At 42.1% G+C, this 14,570-nt stretch overlaps 1 protein-coding gene across 1 annotated transcript in view; it reads left to right on the top strand.

Moving 5' to 3' along the window:
- Positions 1–589: 589 nt before the first annotated feature.
- Positions 590–14,570, top strand: part of gabrb4 (gamma-aminobutyric acid type A receptor subunit beta4) — a gene marked incomplete at both ends in the record, with an annotated part of 36,544 nt that continues 22,563 nt past the window's right edge. The window contains 2 exons of the mRNA XM_080528448.1: positions 590–669; positions 2,254–2,348. Of these exons, the coding sequence (XP_080384574.1) occupies positions 590–669; positions 2,254–2,348 (175 nt within the window). The remainder of the gene's footprint in view (positions 670–2,253; positions 2,349–14,570) is intronic.

A 14,570-nucleotide genomic window follows, 5' to 3' on the forward strand; every position in this document is an offset into this window, starting at 1 on the left:
GAGAGAAGCAAATCTACATCATCATCAGCAACAAAAAGGGAATGAAGATTTCATTTATCTTTTTTTTTTACCCACCGCTCCCCCCACCCCCCATCGTTTACAGCTAAAACAAATCCTTAAACACAAGATACATTGTGGAACAATCTCTAGCGCCGGAGCATCGCTGGAACCATGCCTCTTCCGCAGATTTGGACTGGGAAATTGCAACTGCCAATTTAATTAACAAGACACTGCTGCACGCTATCAAACGCCTTTCATTTATGCCGGACTTTTTTGTATCCTAAGGAAGAATACTTATTATCACTTTTTGAAAGTCTTGAGTAGGCTGCTTTGAGCAAGATGTCTGATCTTCTGGTGTTGGTTGAGGGGGTCTGTGACCTGCACGGATTTCCATAGCTTGGGAAAACAGCTGGGACCAATTACAAGGTTTAAACACACGCACATATTTTAATAAAGCCATTGCATGAGTAGATGCATCATATCTTTTTTTTTCAAGCAAGTTATTTTGATTGGCTCTCATACTTTGTTTTCACATTTTTTTTGGACCACAGGCGGTTGGATTATTGAACGTCTATAAGGATTTGTGGAAATGTTGGGTCCTCAAGAAGATAAATTATGTGGAATTTTCTCTGCTTTGGCGGCTCTGTCCTTCGTTTGCTTTGTTCAAAGGTAAGACGAGAGCATGTCTGAGGTTTATTATTTCAAGTGCTCAGTAGGAAGATAAAAAAGCACACACTGTCTGGAAACCAGCTTTGGTCGGTACCGACATAAGAGCAACATGACTACTCACATTGCACTTGTACGAAAACCTTTTCTGCGGCGCGCGCGCGTGTGTGCGTGCAAAGGATGCGCGTGCATGTTGCCTTTTGTAAAACCCCACTCCAATGTCCAAATTGTAAATAGCCGTTAATTGTCTTTGGCGATTATCAATCTGATACGACTGTACAGTGTAGCCTACCAGGTACCTAATTAGGAAGCTGTAGGCTGGATAGCTAGATTCACAGCCTACAAGTCTATTGATCAATCAGCACGACTGTTTAATGGATATTAGCCAGATGAATGAGTCTCATGTTTATTTAACTATGAACGAATAACATCGCATTGACATTGTCATGGTCAAAAGAATCATAAATCCACAAAAATGCAAATAATCATGGCAAGTCGCTGCTTCCACCCCCCACCCCTATCAACAACATGTCGCGTAGCCTTTTATACGATTCATCATTGATTATAGAAAATAAAACCAAATCCCTTTGTCAGTAATTTCAAGTAGCCATACATCATCATCCAATGCATGCAGTAGGCCTAGATATGTTACTAAACATAGGCCTACTAAATTAAATATTCCCATAGCCTACACTTCAGTCTTTCTCTCCTATTGCGTATTTCTGAGCACCTGTAACCGTCTTTGGAAGATGATGAAGTGGGCCAGGCTAATAACAGTCTTATTTTTTTTAATGGTTGTATTTATTGTTCAGCGTGAATTAAGATATGTATCCAGCATGTAGGCCATCATATATAACGACTATATCACGTTATCACTGTACAGTCCCAGGCAAAATTATAGGCTATCTACTACAGATCCTGACATCCTCCTGCTAATCATCAAACAGCGGTGGCCCCAAACTGGGTCTTCCATTTTGACGTTTTGACATTTCGATAGCATTTCAGTCGCCCACCATGACAGGAAATGAATAGGATGATCACGTTAATACGAATATAGCCGATGCGCGCGTACACGCATAAAGCTAACAATTTGAATTGCATGATTTTGGGGTCTTTATAATGTTATTGCCCCTTGTTGAATTAGGCCTAGGTGATATTGTTTTTCCAATGTTGGTTATGTCCATAGGTCTGTGTCAGTCATGTGATTATTACTTCTGTTATAATATTTATGTCTTTTTGTTTTGTTTACATTAATTCTCAATATTCAAATGTCGCTTAGATGAGGGGAAAGCATGTCAGGTGTGCACTAGATCTCCAAAACACAGCTGGCGTCACTTTCAAAGGTGCTGAGGATGCCATATGCCTATTGAAAATGTCCTTAACATTGAATAAGTTGTAGAATGCATGTCTAATGAAACACCTCAATCTGAAACAAACTATTTTTGGATGGGGTGTGTGAGAGTGTACTTACTAATTACAGTATAGGACGCACTTGGAAATGCCTTTCCCAAAACAACTGAGCAAGATGTCCAGTTAATACCGTCAGACGTTGAAAACTGTTCATAAGTACATGGTTTCCACCCTCAGCACCTCCACTGGACACACCGGAATGTCTTGGGCCAAGACCACCGTGGACAAGTTGCTGAAGGGCTATGACATCCGTCTAAGACCTGATTTTGGAGGTATGTTTAGATGATACACCTGTGGTTGGAATACAGTACCCCACCTCCCTTCACCAACAATGTAGAGAAGTCTGGTCGTTATTTTTCTGAAACCAGTTGAAATGTTAGCCTTTGGCACACCAAAGGCAAAGGCTTTGAAGTGTCTGCTACCATCTCATTGCTATGCATCTATTCACCACCACATATGGAAGATGGCTTCTTCTCGAGAAGTAGGGCACATGCGCCGAGAAGCAGTCGAACACTACAGTACATTTCTTGGCATCCAGCTACTGTAAACTGAGAGATTGTTAAACCAAAACTATAGGCTTTTGGAAGGGGTCATTGACAAAGCTGTCACCTACTGAAGTAGGAATGTTTTTTGATATCCTACTGTACATTGCTATAATTGTAGAAAGTAAAGCCACAGTGGGTTCAACTTTGTATATGTTTAGGTTTCATATCATTGAAGCACACTAAATGGCATAAAATAGTAAACATGTAAACTTCAGACAGCCCATTATTGTTGTCATGACACCATGATTATTATTATTTTTAATTAATACTTGGGTTATTTGACTTGATACAGTAGCCTCTTGCTCACAGCAGGCTCATGGGATCACAAATGAATGGCACACTAAAATCTGCATTTGCCACAAAACTGTCTAGATCAATTTACAACAGCCTATGTTGTATTCTCAGTAAACTATACATTACACCTACGTTCATTCAAACTGTCTGTGATCCATTCTAAAATGCAGATGAGGCCATATTTAAGTTAATCCTGTGCAATGAATGATCCAGTGTCAGTATCTGTTGAAACACTGACAATGACAACAATATGTAGTGAGATGAAGAATAAGTTGAGGTTTGATGGTGCTTAAATTATAATATGAAGCAATGGCGATATCACTCATCTATTACAATATTGTTCTGTTTTGAGAGTCTTGAAAGAACAGGGTTGGGTTTTTTATAGTATGATGTTGTTCTGAACTTAAATTTGAATTTGACTGTTCAAAGTATTGGCAAAAGCCAACATACTGATTGTAACATATTTGCATATGCATGTTTCATCATAATGGACCATTTTCTTATCACATGTACATGTACTCTCAAAAACATAATACATTATTCAACTTGGTAAGTTGAAGAGAAGCAGAGCATTTGCGTTATTTTAGAAGCAGACTGAACACCCCGATGAGATACTTGGCTGGCAGATTTGCCAGAGAAGAACAGGGGTAGTTACAATGACGTTGAAAAACACTTTCATCCGTTCATTCATTCATTCACAGCCATTATCTATATTGTCAGGTTTCTTTATATGATATCTAATGCACATCAATAGAGAATCTCCATTAAAAGTGTGACTTAGTCCAGGACAGGCTTAATCTGTGTCCGAGAAACCACCCCTCTCTTGGTGATTGATGAATGAAGTTGCTGTGTCTATACGGTCTACACTTGAGGTCACAAGAAGAAGAAAAAGAAACAGCACAGGATGCTTTTTCATGTCCAGCTCTCTCCCTTTGCAACCCTAGTCAGTTCTCATTGTGCCTCCACACTGCAGTAGGCTGAGTGTCCCGGGCAGGGAGCGCCAGCGCCTCCTTCCCCAGCCGCATGTCCCTCAGGCCAGGGAACTGTAGTCCATCACATTCTGATAATTCCATCATCAGTCAGCCACTTCTGTCCTGACACAACTGCTGACCAACTTCAGTTCCGGAGAGCAGACGAGGGCTGTGTTTTAATTGGGCTCCATGCTGGACCCAGAGAGTGTGGCTTCTGTGAGCCTGGCCAAAACCAGCAGTGGAGATAAAACTGGCCCCTTAATGCTTCGGTGGAGAGAAGAGGCTGTGTTGTAAATGCTTGAATGCTAGGTTGGAGAGAAGAGGCTGTGTTGTAAATGCTTGAATGCTAGGTTGGAGCAAAGAGGCTGTGTTGTAAATGGTTGAATGCTAGGTTGCCAGGGGTGCTGCTGTAGGATTCATTTGATGTGTGGTGGCCTTAACGCTAGAAGAGCCCCATGAAAAGCCCAGGCTGCAGTTCCTCAACACAGCCCCCTGTCCTCTCCTCTCTCCATTGATCTCTGAGCCAACCTGGAATTCAACTGACAGAGCCCTAAAACGGTCAACACAACCATGCCAGGCTTGAACACATATCTTCCCACCCCAATCCCAACCCTCAGCAACCCTGGGGATCATATCAATGGGATTTAATTCTCCATGGTTTTGTTTAAAGACAATTGAAAAAATGTTTAAAGCAGCACACGTATAGACAGTACATTGCATGGCGTGACCTGATATTTTACCCATTTTAGTGGGATTTCATTTGTATCATCATTTTGTGAGGTAAAAAGGGCAACTGTAACTGTTTTTAAAAATTGTTTATATATATATATATATATACAATATGCAGACTTTACATATCTGGGTCCAGGATTGCATGCGTAAACAGTTAGTTTAAAGATGGTTGCAATCAAACAATAAAGATGTCCATTGTATTCAGTGTGTAAGTTGCCAATGGTGAGGCTTTGTATTCTTGTACTCTTAGACTAGCTTCATGTTTGTGTGGATTATTGGCTTTGGCTCAATGCTTCTCAACAAATAGCCCATGGATGTAGTATACTATCTGACGGAGAAAGAGCGTGTGCTAAGCAAAATCCAAACCACCCGGGTGCTCAGTTGAATTTGATTATGCATTGAGGTAACTAAAGACACAGTGCAGGAATAGATGTCAAAGCACTTGATGAGGATGATGGGGATGATGATACTGGTAGTAAGGTTTATAGATGTGAGGATAGATTCATTTTTAAGGCAAAGATTCTGATGAAGCCAATGTAAGCTGAGCATGTGACACCCCCAACGTGGCAATATCTGGAGGTGGTACACAGGCCATCACAACAAACTGTATGATTGTTCTGTCTCTTCTCCACCCTTATTGTCATTTAAAAAGCTACCAAGTCCATGGGTTGATGTTACTCTCTCAAATATAAATGCACCTGTGTAGTCAATATTGGGTAGTCAAATCTTGCACTAGATGTTGTCAACTGCTTGGTTATATTTTCACAAGAATCTCTTAAATCATCCTGCCCCACTCATCGATCCAATTTTGTATGTGCTCATGTTCTGCTATTGTAGTTTTACATTATAATTCCCACTATAAAATGTATATGGAATCAGCTATTGTCCCACTGCCATTAAATGAATTACCTTCTATAAAAGCCTTATTTACAATCCCTTTTATAAGGTCATCTTTTGACAACCTTGATTTTTTGGGGGGGGTTGTGGTTTGTCATTTGAAGCCGGCCAACAAAGACACTTAAATGTGACCATGGGACTCCACACCAGGATTGTCTCAAGTCCAAGGCGCCCATTAACAACCACATCATATTAAACATGGTGCAGGTTTAATTAGTGAAATTGAAAGGAAAGCAGTTGCCTAGGATACACAACACTGTCACACCCGCGGCCATGATACATAATGACTTTTTGTAACATAGAATTTCTCGATTTCAGCTTTGTGGTTTTGGTTGAAAATAGAGGCAGTGAGAGAGATGTGGTGTGGTCATAGCAGTGAGTAATGTGCTGCTCTTGAACTTGTTTTAATTTGAACAAAGTGAGGACACATCGTCATCCCACTGTCACTGCAGGGAAATCACAGCACTGTGAGAGCATGTAGTCAGTACTAAACCCCTCCTGCTTGCAGAACACAGGCATTTGCTTTCTTTTTTTCTTCATATTTATTTTTTCTTTCTTCGGCTCTCTCTCTCTCTCTCTCTCTCTCTCTCTCTCTCTCTCTCTCTCTCTCTCTCTCTCTCTCTCTCTCTCTCTCACAAACAGACATATGCACTCCCTTTCTTTTCTCTGTGTCTCCCTATTACTGTAGACAGGCGCACGCATGCACGCACACACACACGCACGCACGCAAGCATACACACACACACACACACACACACACACACACAAAGCATGCTCAGACTGCACAAGAACCTGTCTATCTCTTTTGCATCAGAGGATCATTTTGTACAGATCCCTATCTGAGTCAGCTGCCACCATGATTACAATCTAAAGTGCACAAACCCAGACTGCTACATCTCACTTTTCAGACCACCTCAATCAGGTGGATAGAGTGCTATTGATATAGTATATTCTCTCTGATCATCTGATCAAGATTGAAATAGAATAACATAAGACAGGACTTCTACATAAGCGTGGCATGACCTCTGACGAGGATTTATTTTCATGAAATATTCTGCTATATTCTGAGACATAGATACTATTGTTTTTCGTAAGAAGCACAATGAACAGTATTGTATGTGAAGAAATCAAATATAAGATGTGGAAGCAAATGTTCTATTTTGACCAACATCCTACACTATCTGAACTAATCAGGGACTTCTCTTTGTCAGCTTGAGGACGTACCCGTGTTTGTTTGGATCTAGTGGATCTAGATGTCACATATCATGACACATTTTGACCAACAACAGTCTGTCATGTGAACACAGTGGTCAGATGGTCTTATCAGTCAATAACTGATCAATAATTAAGGCAATGGTCCAATAGGGAAGCCACTGGACATTCTATTGAAAAATTAAACCATGAACTGAGTGGCTAATTGCATTATCTTTGAGCAGCTCACCATTTGGGGTTTTAAGTGGCCTCAACGGACTGTTGAATCTAATAAAAACCAGTGGTCTGTAAATTGTATCAGCAAGTGTTTTTCTCTGCTATGTTATCTAATCTTCCACCATTTTAGTGCCATTGGCAGCACTTAACAGCTTTGTTAAATGATTTGACAGCAAATTTGTTTACAATGGAAATTATTTCCATTTTACTGCTATGTGTATAACGTCAGTGAATACCACTGTAAAGGTAGTCTGACTCTTGATATGGATTACCATTCTTGTAGTCCCGGTAAGTGTAGTAAACTTACATTTTGCTGCAAGGTGTAGCTGAAGGTCGTTAAACATCAAAGATGCATTTATCCAGCTTTGTTTGTCCTAGTGTACTCAATGCTTCCATACAGTATATAGTAGTGTACTGTCTCTGATGATTGCAAGGTTGAATTAAAAGCTTGAACAAGGTGTGGCCATACACATCTGATTTATATGGCAATTTACATGATTGCAGGGTCTATATATTACTGTAATGGACAGCATATCTCAGACAAATGGCAGCATTCAGCAGCCTGAGGGGAGCAGAACTCGTTAGTGATGTGATTTAACACCCCCAGCCACAGACTGGGGCGGTCACAACAGAACACTGGAGTTCTGGTTCCTCCAGGTTCCGAGTGTTCCTCCTGGTTAGTGTCCTTCCCCCCCAACACAATGTATCCTCAACTGTTTAAGATACTGTAGACAGATGGTATTTGGAAAGCAAACATGGTGAAGCATATTTCTGTGTTTGTATTTCATTCCAACATTACGACCAGTACGAAATGTGTACTGGAGGAGCTCAGTGCGAAGAAAAGAAATTGTTTCTTTGTACGAAATGGAGGATATTGTGAAGGTCTGTCACAGTCAGGGGGCAGACTGCTGCTACCAGCATTGCTGCATGTGTGCCTTAGCACAGGTTTGAGCTACGGTCGTTGTGCAAGTGAAGCATCATTATCCTCTTGTGTTTGTGGTCACCAAACATAGACTCTCAATACTTGTTTAATCCATTGCTCGATGCGGATCCTCTCCAAAGACAATGACATTAAGCTGAGAAACAACACTGATGTGTTGAGGAGGGTCTTTTTGAGTTGAAGGTTCCTCTTTATGTGTTATTTTCTTCTTTCTGTAAATCTCAGATGAGGCTGCTACTTTGTTCCCTGAGGCTGTTTACCGCTGGTGTTGGAGGTCCTGAGCTGCTATGGGGCTGGCGGTGGTGGTGGTGGGAAAGGGAGGGGAGGGTGGACACACACACACACACACACACACACACACACACACACACACACACAGAGACCAGAGCATGGTTCTGCTTCTGCCTCTGCCACCGTCGTCATTGATTTTGGGCAGAGGAGCGGGGACCATGAGTCACCAGTGTGCAGCGGTGCTCTAGATCCTACCGAGGGGAATTCGGTGTAATGATCTCGCACAAGAGTCCCAAAACAAAAAGCAAAGCTGCAGTCAAGTCGGAGCCAAGCGGCGAGAAAACCCGGCTTAGACGTCACCTCCGTCCCACACCCCTCCCCCCAGGAGGACACACTTTAAATCTAGCTGTCATCACTGCTGAAATGGGTTTTATGGTCTCAGCGTTCCACCGTTAAAAAAGCTTGAAATGGAGGTGACGTATCACTGGTGCTGCGAACATGCTCCTCTCACCTCTGAGCCCAGAGCTAGGCCGCTCTGTGTGTGTGTGTGTGTGTGTGTGTGTGTGTGTGTGTGTGTGTGTGTGTGTGTCTGTGTGTGTGTGTGTGTGTGTGTATGAACTGTGTGTCGAAGGATATGATTTATGTGGCTTCTGCCTCATACACAACAATCCCAAGATGTTGTCGTATTCACCACAATAACTCAGGCTTTATCACTTAAATGATAAAATGGCACGTACTGTTGTTTTGTACAAGCACATTCTCAACATGCCCAGCACAGGTTTTCGGCCCCTGAAAGTGCACGTTTCGGACCGGGGACAATATAGCTTCTGCCCCTGTGTACAGTAGGTGCTTCTCCTATACCCTGATGCCTCCACAGCTGGCTCCTTCTGTGGAGACAGATTCACACAAGCTGCAGCATACTGTAGAAAAACTGGCCTGGGGGTTTGTCACAGTCTACTGTAAAGCTGCTGGTCATTTGTGTTATTGGTTCCAGTTGAGGGACCAGGGACATTCCAAAGTTAAAGGATCCTCTAGTGTGAAACACGGTGAGGGGGCTGCAGTCATCTGAAGCGGGAGTCTAGGAGCTCCACTCTGGCTGTGCGCATCATTCAGCCATAACCGTAAGCACCTGATCTCTGACTACTACAGTATCACTGTAATATGGGCACCGCACACTCTGATGTGGCGGCTCAGTGTCAGTTCACCCCTCAGCCATGGCATCAGAGCAAGGCCACCAGTGCCTCCACACGCCACACACACACATCCCTGTTTTTTACTGATCTCATTCCCCATTGAGCCCAAATGAGACCCAGCTGCAGTATGAGTATGATCTTATTTGTAATGGCAGAGTGGTAAACGTAGTCATGGAACAGCAGTGACGTTGTTGACTGAGTACAGTATGTGCACCTAACGGGAGGACGAATGCAAACGTTGTTGTTTTGTAGTTTCTCGTTGTTTACGAGATTCAGGCATTTCTGCCATTGGTGGAGGCAGAAGCTAGTTCTTATCCATGTCGTCCGTTTGTATGTATTGTCCATGGACAGTATGCAAAGAACCACATCCTTTTTAGTGTCTTTATGAAAGTAGAATCAGAATTGTTTTTGTTACATCCAATGCACAGGTGCATGAGAGTAAAATTCTTAGGCTGTTAGAATGGCTAACAGAGGCTGAGCAAGGTACCCATGACATACTGTACGGTATGTCCACAGAGCTATTTCCATGCTGTGAAATGTGTCCTTTATAAGCATGACTCCTTATCGATGAAAACAAGCCTACAGTCTTTTTTCAAACCTGCACATCAGCAACAGCGTTAACATGTTTTATGCATGCATCTTTATGATAGCCCACTCTACTGATTTCACCCCACACTTTTACGACATTGGAGGCGTGCGTGTGTGTGTGTGTGTGTGTGTGTGTGTGTGTGTGTGTGTATGTGTGTGTGTGTGTGTGTGTGTGTATGTGTATGTGTATGTGTGTCTGTCTGTCTGTCTGTCTGTGTCGCCACATGTTAAATGATGGGCCGTTTTGCGTGTGGGCTCATTACACGACCCACTGTAACTCAGAGCAAAAGTAATGCACATTCAGCACAAAACAGGAGTGTGTTGTCAGAACACCAGGATGGATGTCAGAGCGTGCAGGAATGATATCTATCCTGATGAAGAGAGAACAGAAAATGATTTATTGCAAAGAGAGCACTGGCAAAAATGCTTAAGGAGGGAGCACTGCACTCTTCCCTTTTCCTATACTTTCTGTAGTGAATCAAATGAGGTGTGTGTGTGTGGTGGTGGGGGGGGGGGCAGGGGTGGCGAGAAATGGCATGCAGGGAATGGGAGGTGCTTCATCTTCAAATTCAAAGTGTTGTTTTCAGCAACCTTATAGTGAAGGAGAAAAAAAAACGCTGATGTAAATTACACCAAAATGGATCCCAGCGGACTGCGAAGTGCAGAAAACCCTAGGTTCAGGACACTGGTGAGGGATCTTGCATGGAGGGCGTTTTTTTCTCTTCTCGATTCTCCAACTAATGCCCCCAGTGACGCCCTTTTTGCACCCTCAGTGATTGATGGAAGGTGCGTCCTTGAGAGGGCTGGTGAGAGAGCGGCCAAGGACGACATGGAGCTATCCAATTGTTTCAGATAGATAAACAAGGAAAGAAATGTCATTTACGGCATCCCGAGATTGATGCCGCCAGTCCCAATACCAGGAAGCATGCTTAAAAGCCCATCTCATTATTAAACTCCACCTTTCTGGAGGCACACTATGGTTTTCTTGGATGAGGCTACATTTCTACCTACCCCTTTCCCTCATTGTCCCATGTCTTTCGTTAATTGACTTGCTTTTGCTCTCTCCCTCCCTCTCTTGCTCGCTCTCTCTCTCTCTCTCTCTCCCCTGTGCCCTCTACGATTGACACCACTATGGTATAGGGGAGGCTGGTGGAGGTAGAAATTGGAGGACCGGCTCATTGTAATGCATGGAATGGAATGAAGAATGGTATCAAACACGTCTTTCATACCATTCCTTATTCCAGTCCATGCATTACAAAGAGCCCGTCGTCCGACTTCTACCTTCACCCGTCTCCACTGGTATAGATCTGATGTAATGACCTCCCCTCATTCATCAACCATCGTAAGTGTCAGAAGGCTATTTCATTAGCCTTAGTTACCTTAATTATATCTTTCAGTGCCTCTAAAGAGATGATGTACTATTCTGGCCTACTAATGCATTAGTGTTTACTGCTAGATTGTGATTGTTATGTTAATAGCCGAATAGAGCAATGGACATCTCGGGTACTGAGCTCGGTGTGAAAGAGAGTCAATTGACTCGCTTGTATTATATGGATACATACATACTATATCTCATATGTAGCATCGCTGCTAGCACTTTTATGCACTGCTTTGACTACTGCAACAATCAGCAGTACTGCTGCTGCTACTACTGTAGTATTACTGGGACTGTGTAATAGTAACACAAATAATGATGATAGCGATATGATTTTGAAATGATAATTTGGGCTAATTGTACGACTACACATTGCTCTTGATTGTGTGGGTGTTTCCAATGACTATCGAGGCATAAATATGGCAGCCATGAATTATGATTCAGAGCCTCCACCACCACATGCTTCAAATGGCAAGAACAACAGGCACCATCAGGCTTGAATGATGTTAAACTATTCCTTCCTTAGCACATTCTACTGATGTCTCCTATACTGAGTATACAGCATGACTCATAGACATTGGCACCTTGGCTATCGTGGCTACCCTGTGCACAGTAACATTGCATACAATGGAAGCATTGCAGAGTAACATAGCATCTTAGTTTATTGTCTCAAAAATGAGCTTTCATGGCAGCGAGTGCAGATTCAACACTATGTATGTAAAGCACTGTGCTTCCCTTGTAATGTTATAGTGAGAATGCTGCGCAGTTGCCATGGAACCCTCTGTTGCTAAGCAATGAGTCGATTATTAGATTTTTTATATATATATATATATATCTGAGCCAGAGTGGTATTTTCTTTGCAATGGCGTTATCCAGCAAATTTGTTTTCCGTGTGCAATTGACTGCATCCATGGAATAGCATGACCAACGCAAACCTCACAACAATGCAATTACTCCAGTGTAACATAGAATTGGCAAATACCAAAGTGCAACAACAACATCCTTATTATCCACAACGTCTTTGCATCATCTCCACCTTCAAATGACTGGTGGTGTGATATGACATGCTTCAAATAACCTTGCTCCACTGTATATATCCATACTCTTACAAATGCAGCATTGTTAGGTATCACACAGCCCTTATCTAGCAAACGCCTGAATCGGAGCAGAGATTACGTCGAGGGACGTGGGAGCTTGTGCTATTGCCTCAGTGTGCATATTTAAGGTACAGCACAGTGGGAGGTGAAGCTTTCTGGTTTTAAGGAAGTCCTGACACTCTTAGCGTCACAATGAAATCCCCAACAGCCATCTCAACACCATGACCATTCTCAGCCCTTTGAAGAGAATTAGGACAATAGATCTAAAAGACCTGCTATACGTACTCACTGCAAAGCCAGAGCTTTCTATATACCATGTATTACCAATGTATATAAGCTGTACGTGTACAGGTAGATAGATTCTCTGAGTGAGTCCCAATTCCTCCCTAACCCCCCTACTGTTAAACTATTTAAGATCATTATTATTGTCTTTACCTGTATGAGAGAAGAATTGCAGTATCATGGATAAACATCTGGTAAGGGAGGACTGCTGGCCCAAAGAGAAACCAATCATAAAATGCCTCCATCTATCTGCGGTACTCCCGATAATAAAATCAGCTTTTTCATGGAGCATATCACGTAGACCCTCTACTGACTGTTTTGTTTGAGAAAATCTCAACTTTTGGGGGAGAGTGACAGTAGTCTGAATGGAGTCAGCACCTCCAGAGATGCCACCTGCTTTACATTTGTCATTTAAAATAATGTACACAGATGATGGGGCCACCTGGCTGCTGAGTGTAAAATTGTGCAAAAGAATAAACTTTTGAGGCTGCAATGGACCTGCTCAGCGAAGCCCAAAAGCCCAAAATAAGTAGAGGGGAAATGTCAAACAAAGCTAAGGTAGAGATTTACATTTACATTTTTGGCATTTAGCAGACGCCTTATTCCAAAGCGACTTACAATCAATACATTTGAATACTAAGCATGTGAATCAGCAGTCCACTATTCGTTGCAGGAAGAGTACTCTAGCTCGGGCCCGGGGCCACTGATAGAAGGAAAAACCTTCTCTCTACTAAAACTTTTTTTATTTTTTTATTTTTATATATTACTGGAGAAACTGAGAAACAGTACAAGGGGGGCAATAGAAGTTCTTAGGGACACAGTAGCGGGGAAAGCGGGTGTCTTTAGGAGACGTAGTGGTGAGGGTCAGAAGATCAGGGAGGATTCAGTCTGCTGTGGCTTTGAGGGGACAAACAAGCACATGTTTCCTTGTCTACTGCCCGAACCTATATTTGATTCATGCTTGATGCAATGGCATGCAATGCAAGGCACAGTATCAGTATGTTTGTCATAATATGGCGTGTCGTTTTGATTATGCTTTGACCAAAAATATATTCACGAATGTTCTCATGTATTTTCTGTGTTCAGTGTCAAGTTTTATGAAAGATTTTGGTATTGACGTTAGTATTGGTATTAAAGCCACAATCTGTCATTTCTGCTGCAGTGTTTGGAAAATCAGTATATATAGTATATATTTATGGTATATGCCCATTGATTCTTGAAGAATATTACTGATAGTTGCCTCATGAACTAGATACTGTACAACTGTCTTACCCCATCACAATCTATAATACAAGGCAGTCTTACTACGATGTTTACAAGGGAATGTAAACACACGTCATGTTTGGGCTAGACTACTCTGTTGTATCTTTAACTTCGGATTGAGACAATGATTTCTCTATGGGAGTTCTATCGGATGGAAATTGATAAGATGTTATTGATACCTATTCCATTATCAATTGTACTTATCGGATAGATTCTTTATCGATTCCTGATCAATTTTCTGTGTGGAAAAATAGTAGGCCTACACAGGCTTTCAGCGTCAACACAGCTGTTTTATTATCTTGAGTCTCTGAACACAGTGTATAATATCTGAACATAATATTTGAACATAAATAAAATGAGCTTGAGCAGCTGGCTGTAGCTTCAGAGATATCTATAGCAACAGTCTGTTTGTCATCATCTAAAATGGATGAAATGGGAGAATATTTGTGCAGCATTAGTTTTCATTTAGGGTTCCTTAGTCAAAGAAAAAATCTGCTAAACCTGCCTGCGTGGCGCTAATATTATTAGCATTAGCATCCTATTAGCATAGGATATTTACCCTCAGTAAGAGTGTGGTCAAACGTTCTGGCCGCAATACCATCCATATGGGGACGAGTCCACTGAAAGGCAGCTCAGCAAATTTACGGCGGTCAGCAAA

This window comes from Nansenia antarctica (assembly GCF_963989245.1).
Source record: "Nansenia antarctica genome assembly, chromosome: 4".
NCBI lineage: Eukaryota > Metazoa > Chordata > Actinopteri > Argentiniformes > Microstomatidae > Nansenia > Nansenia antarctica.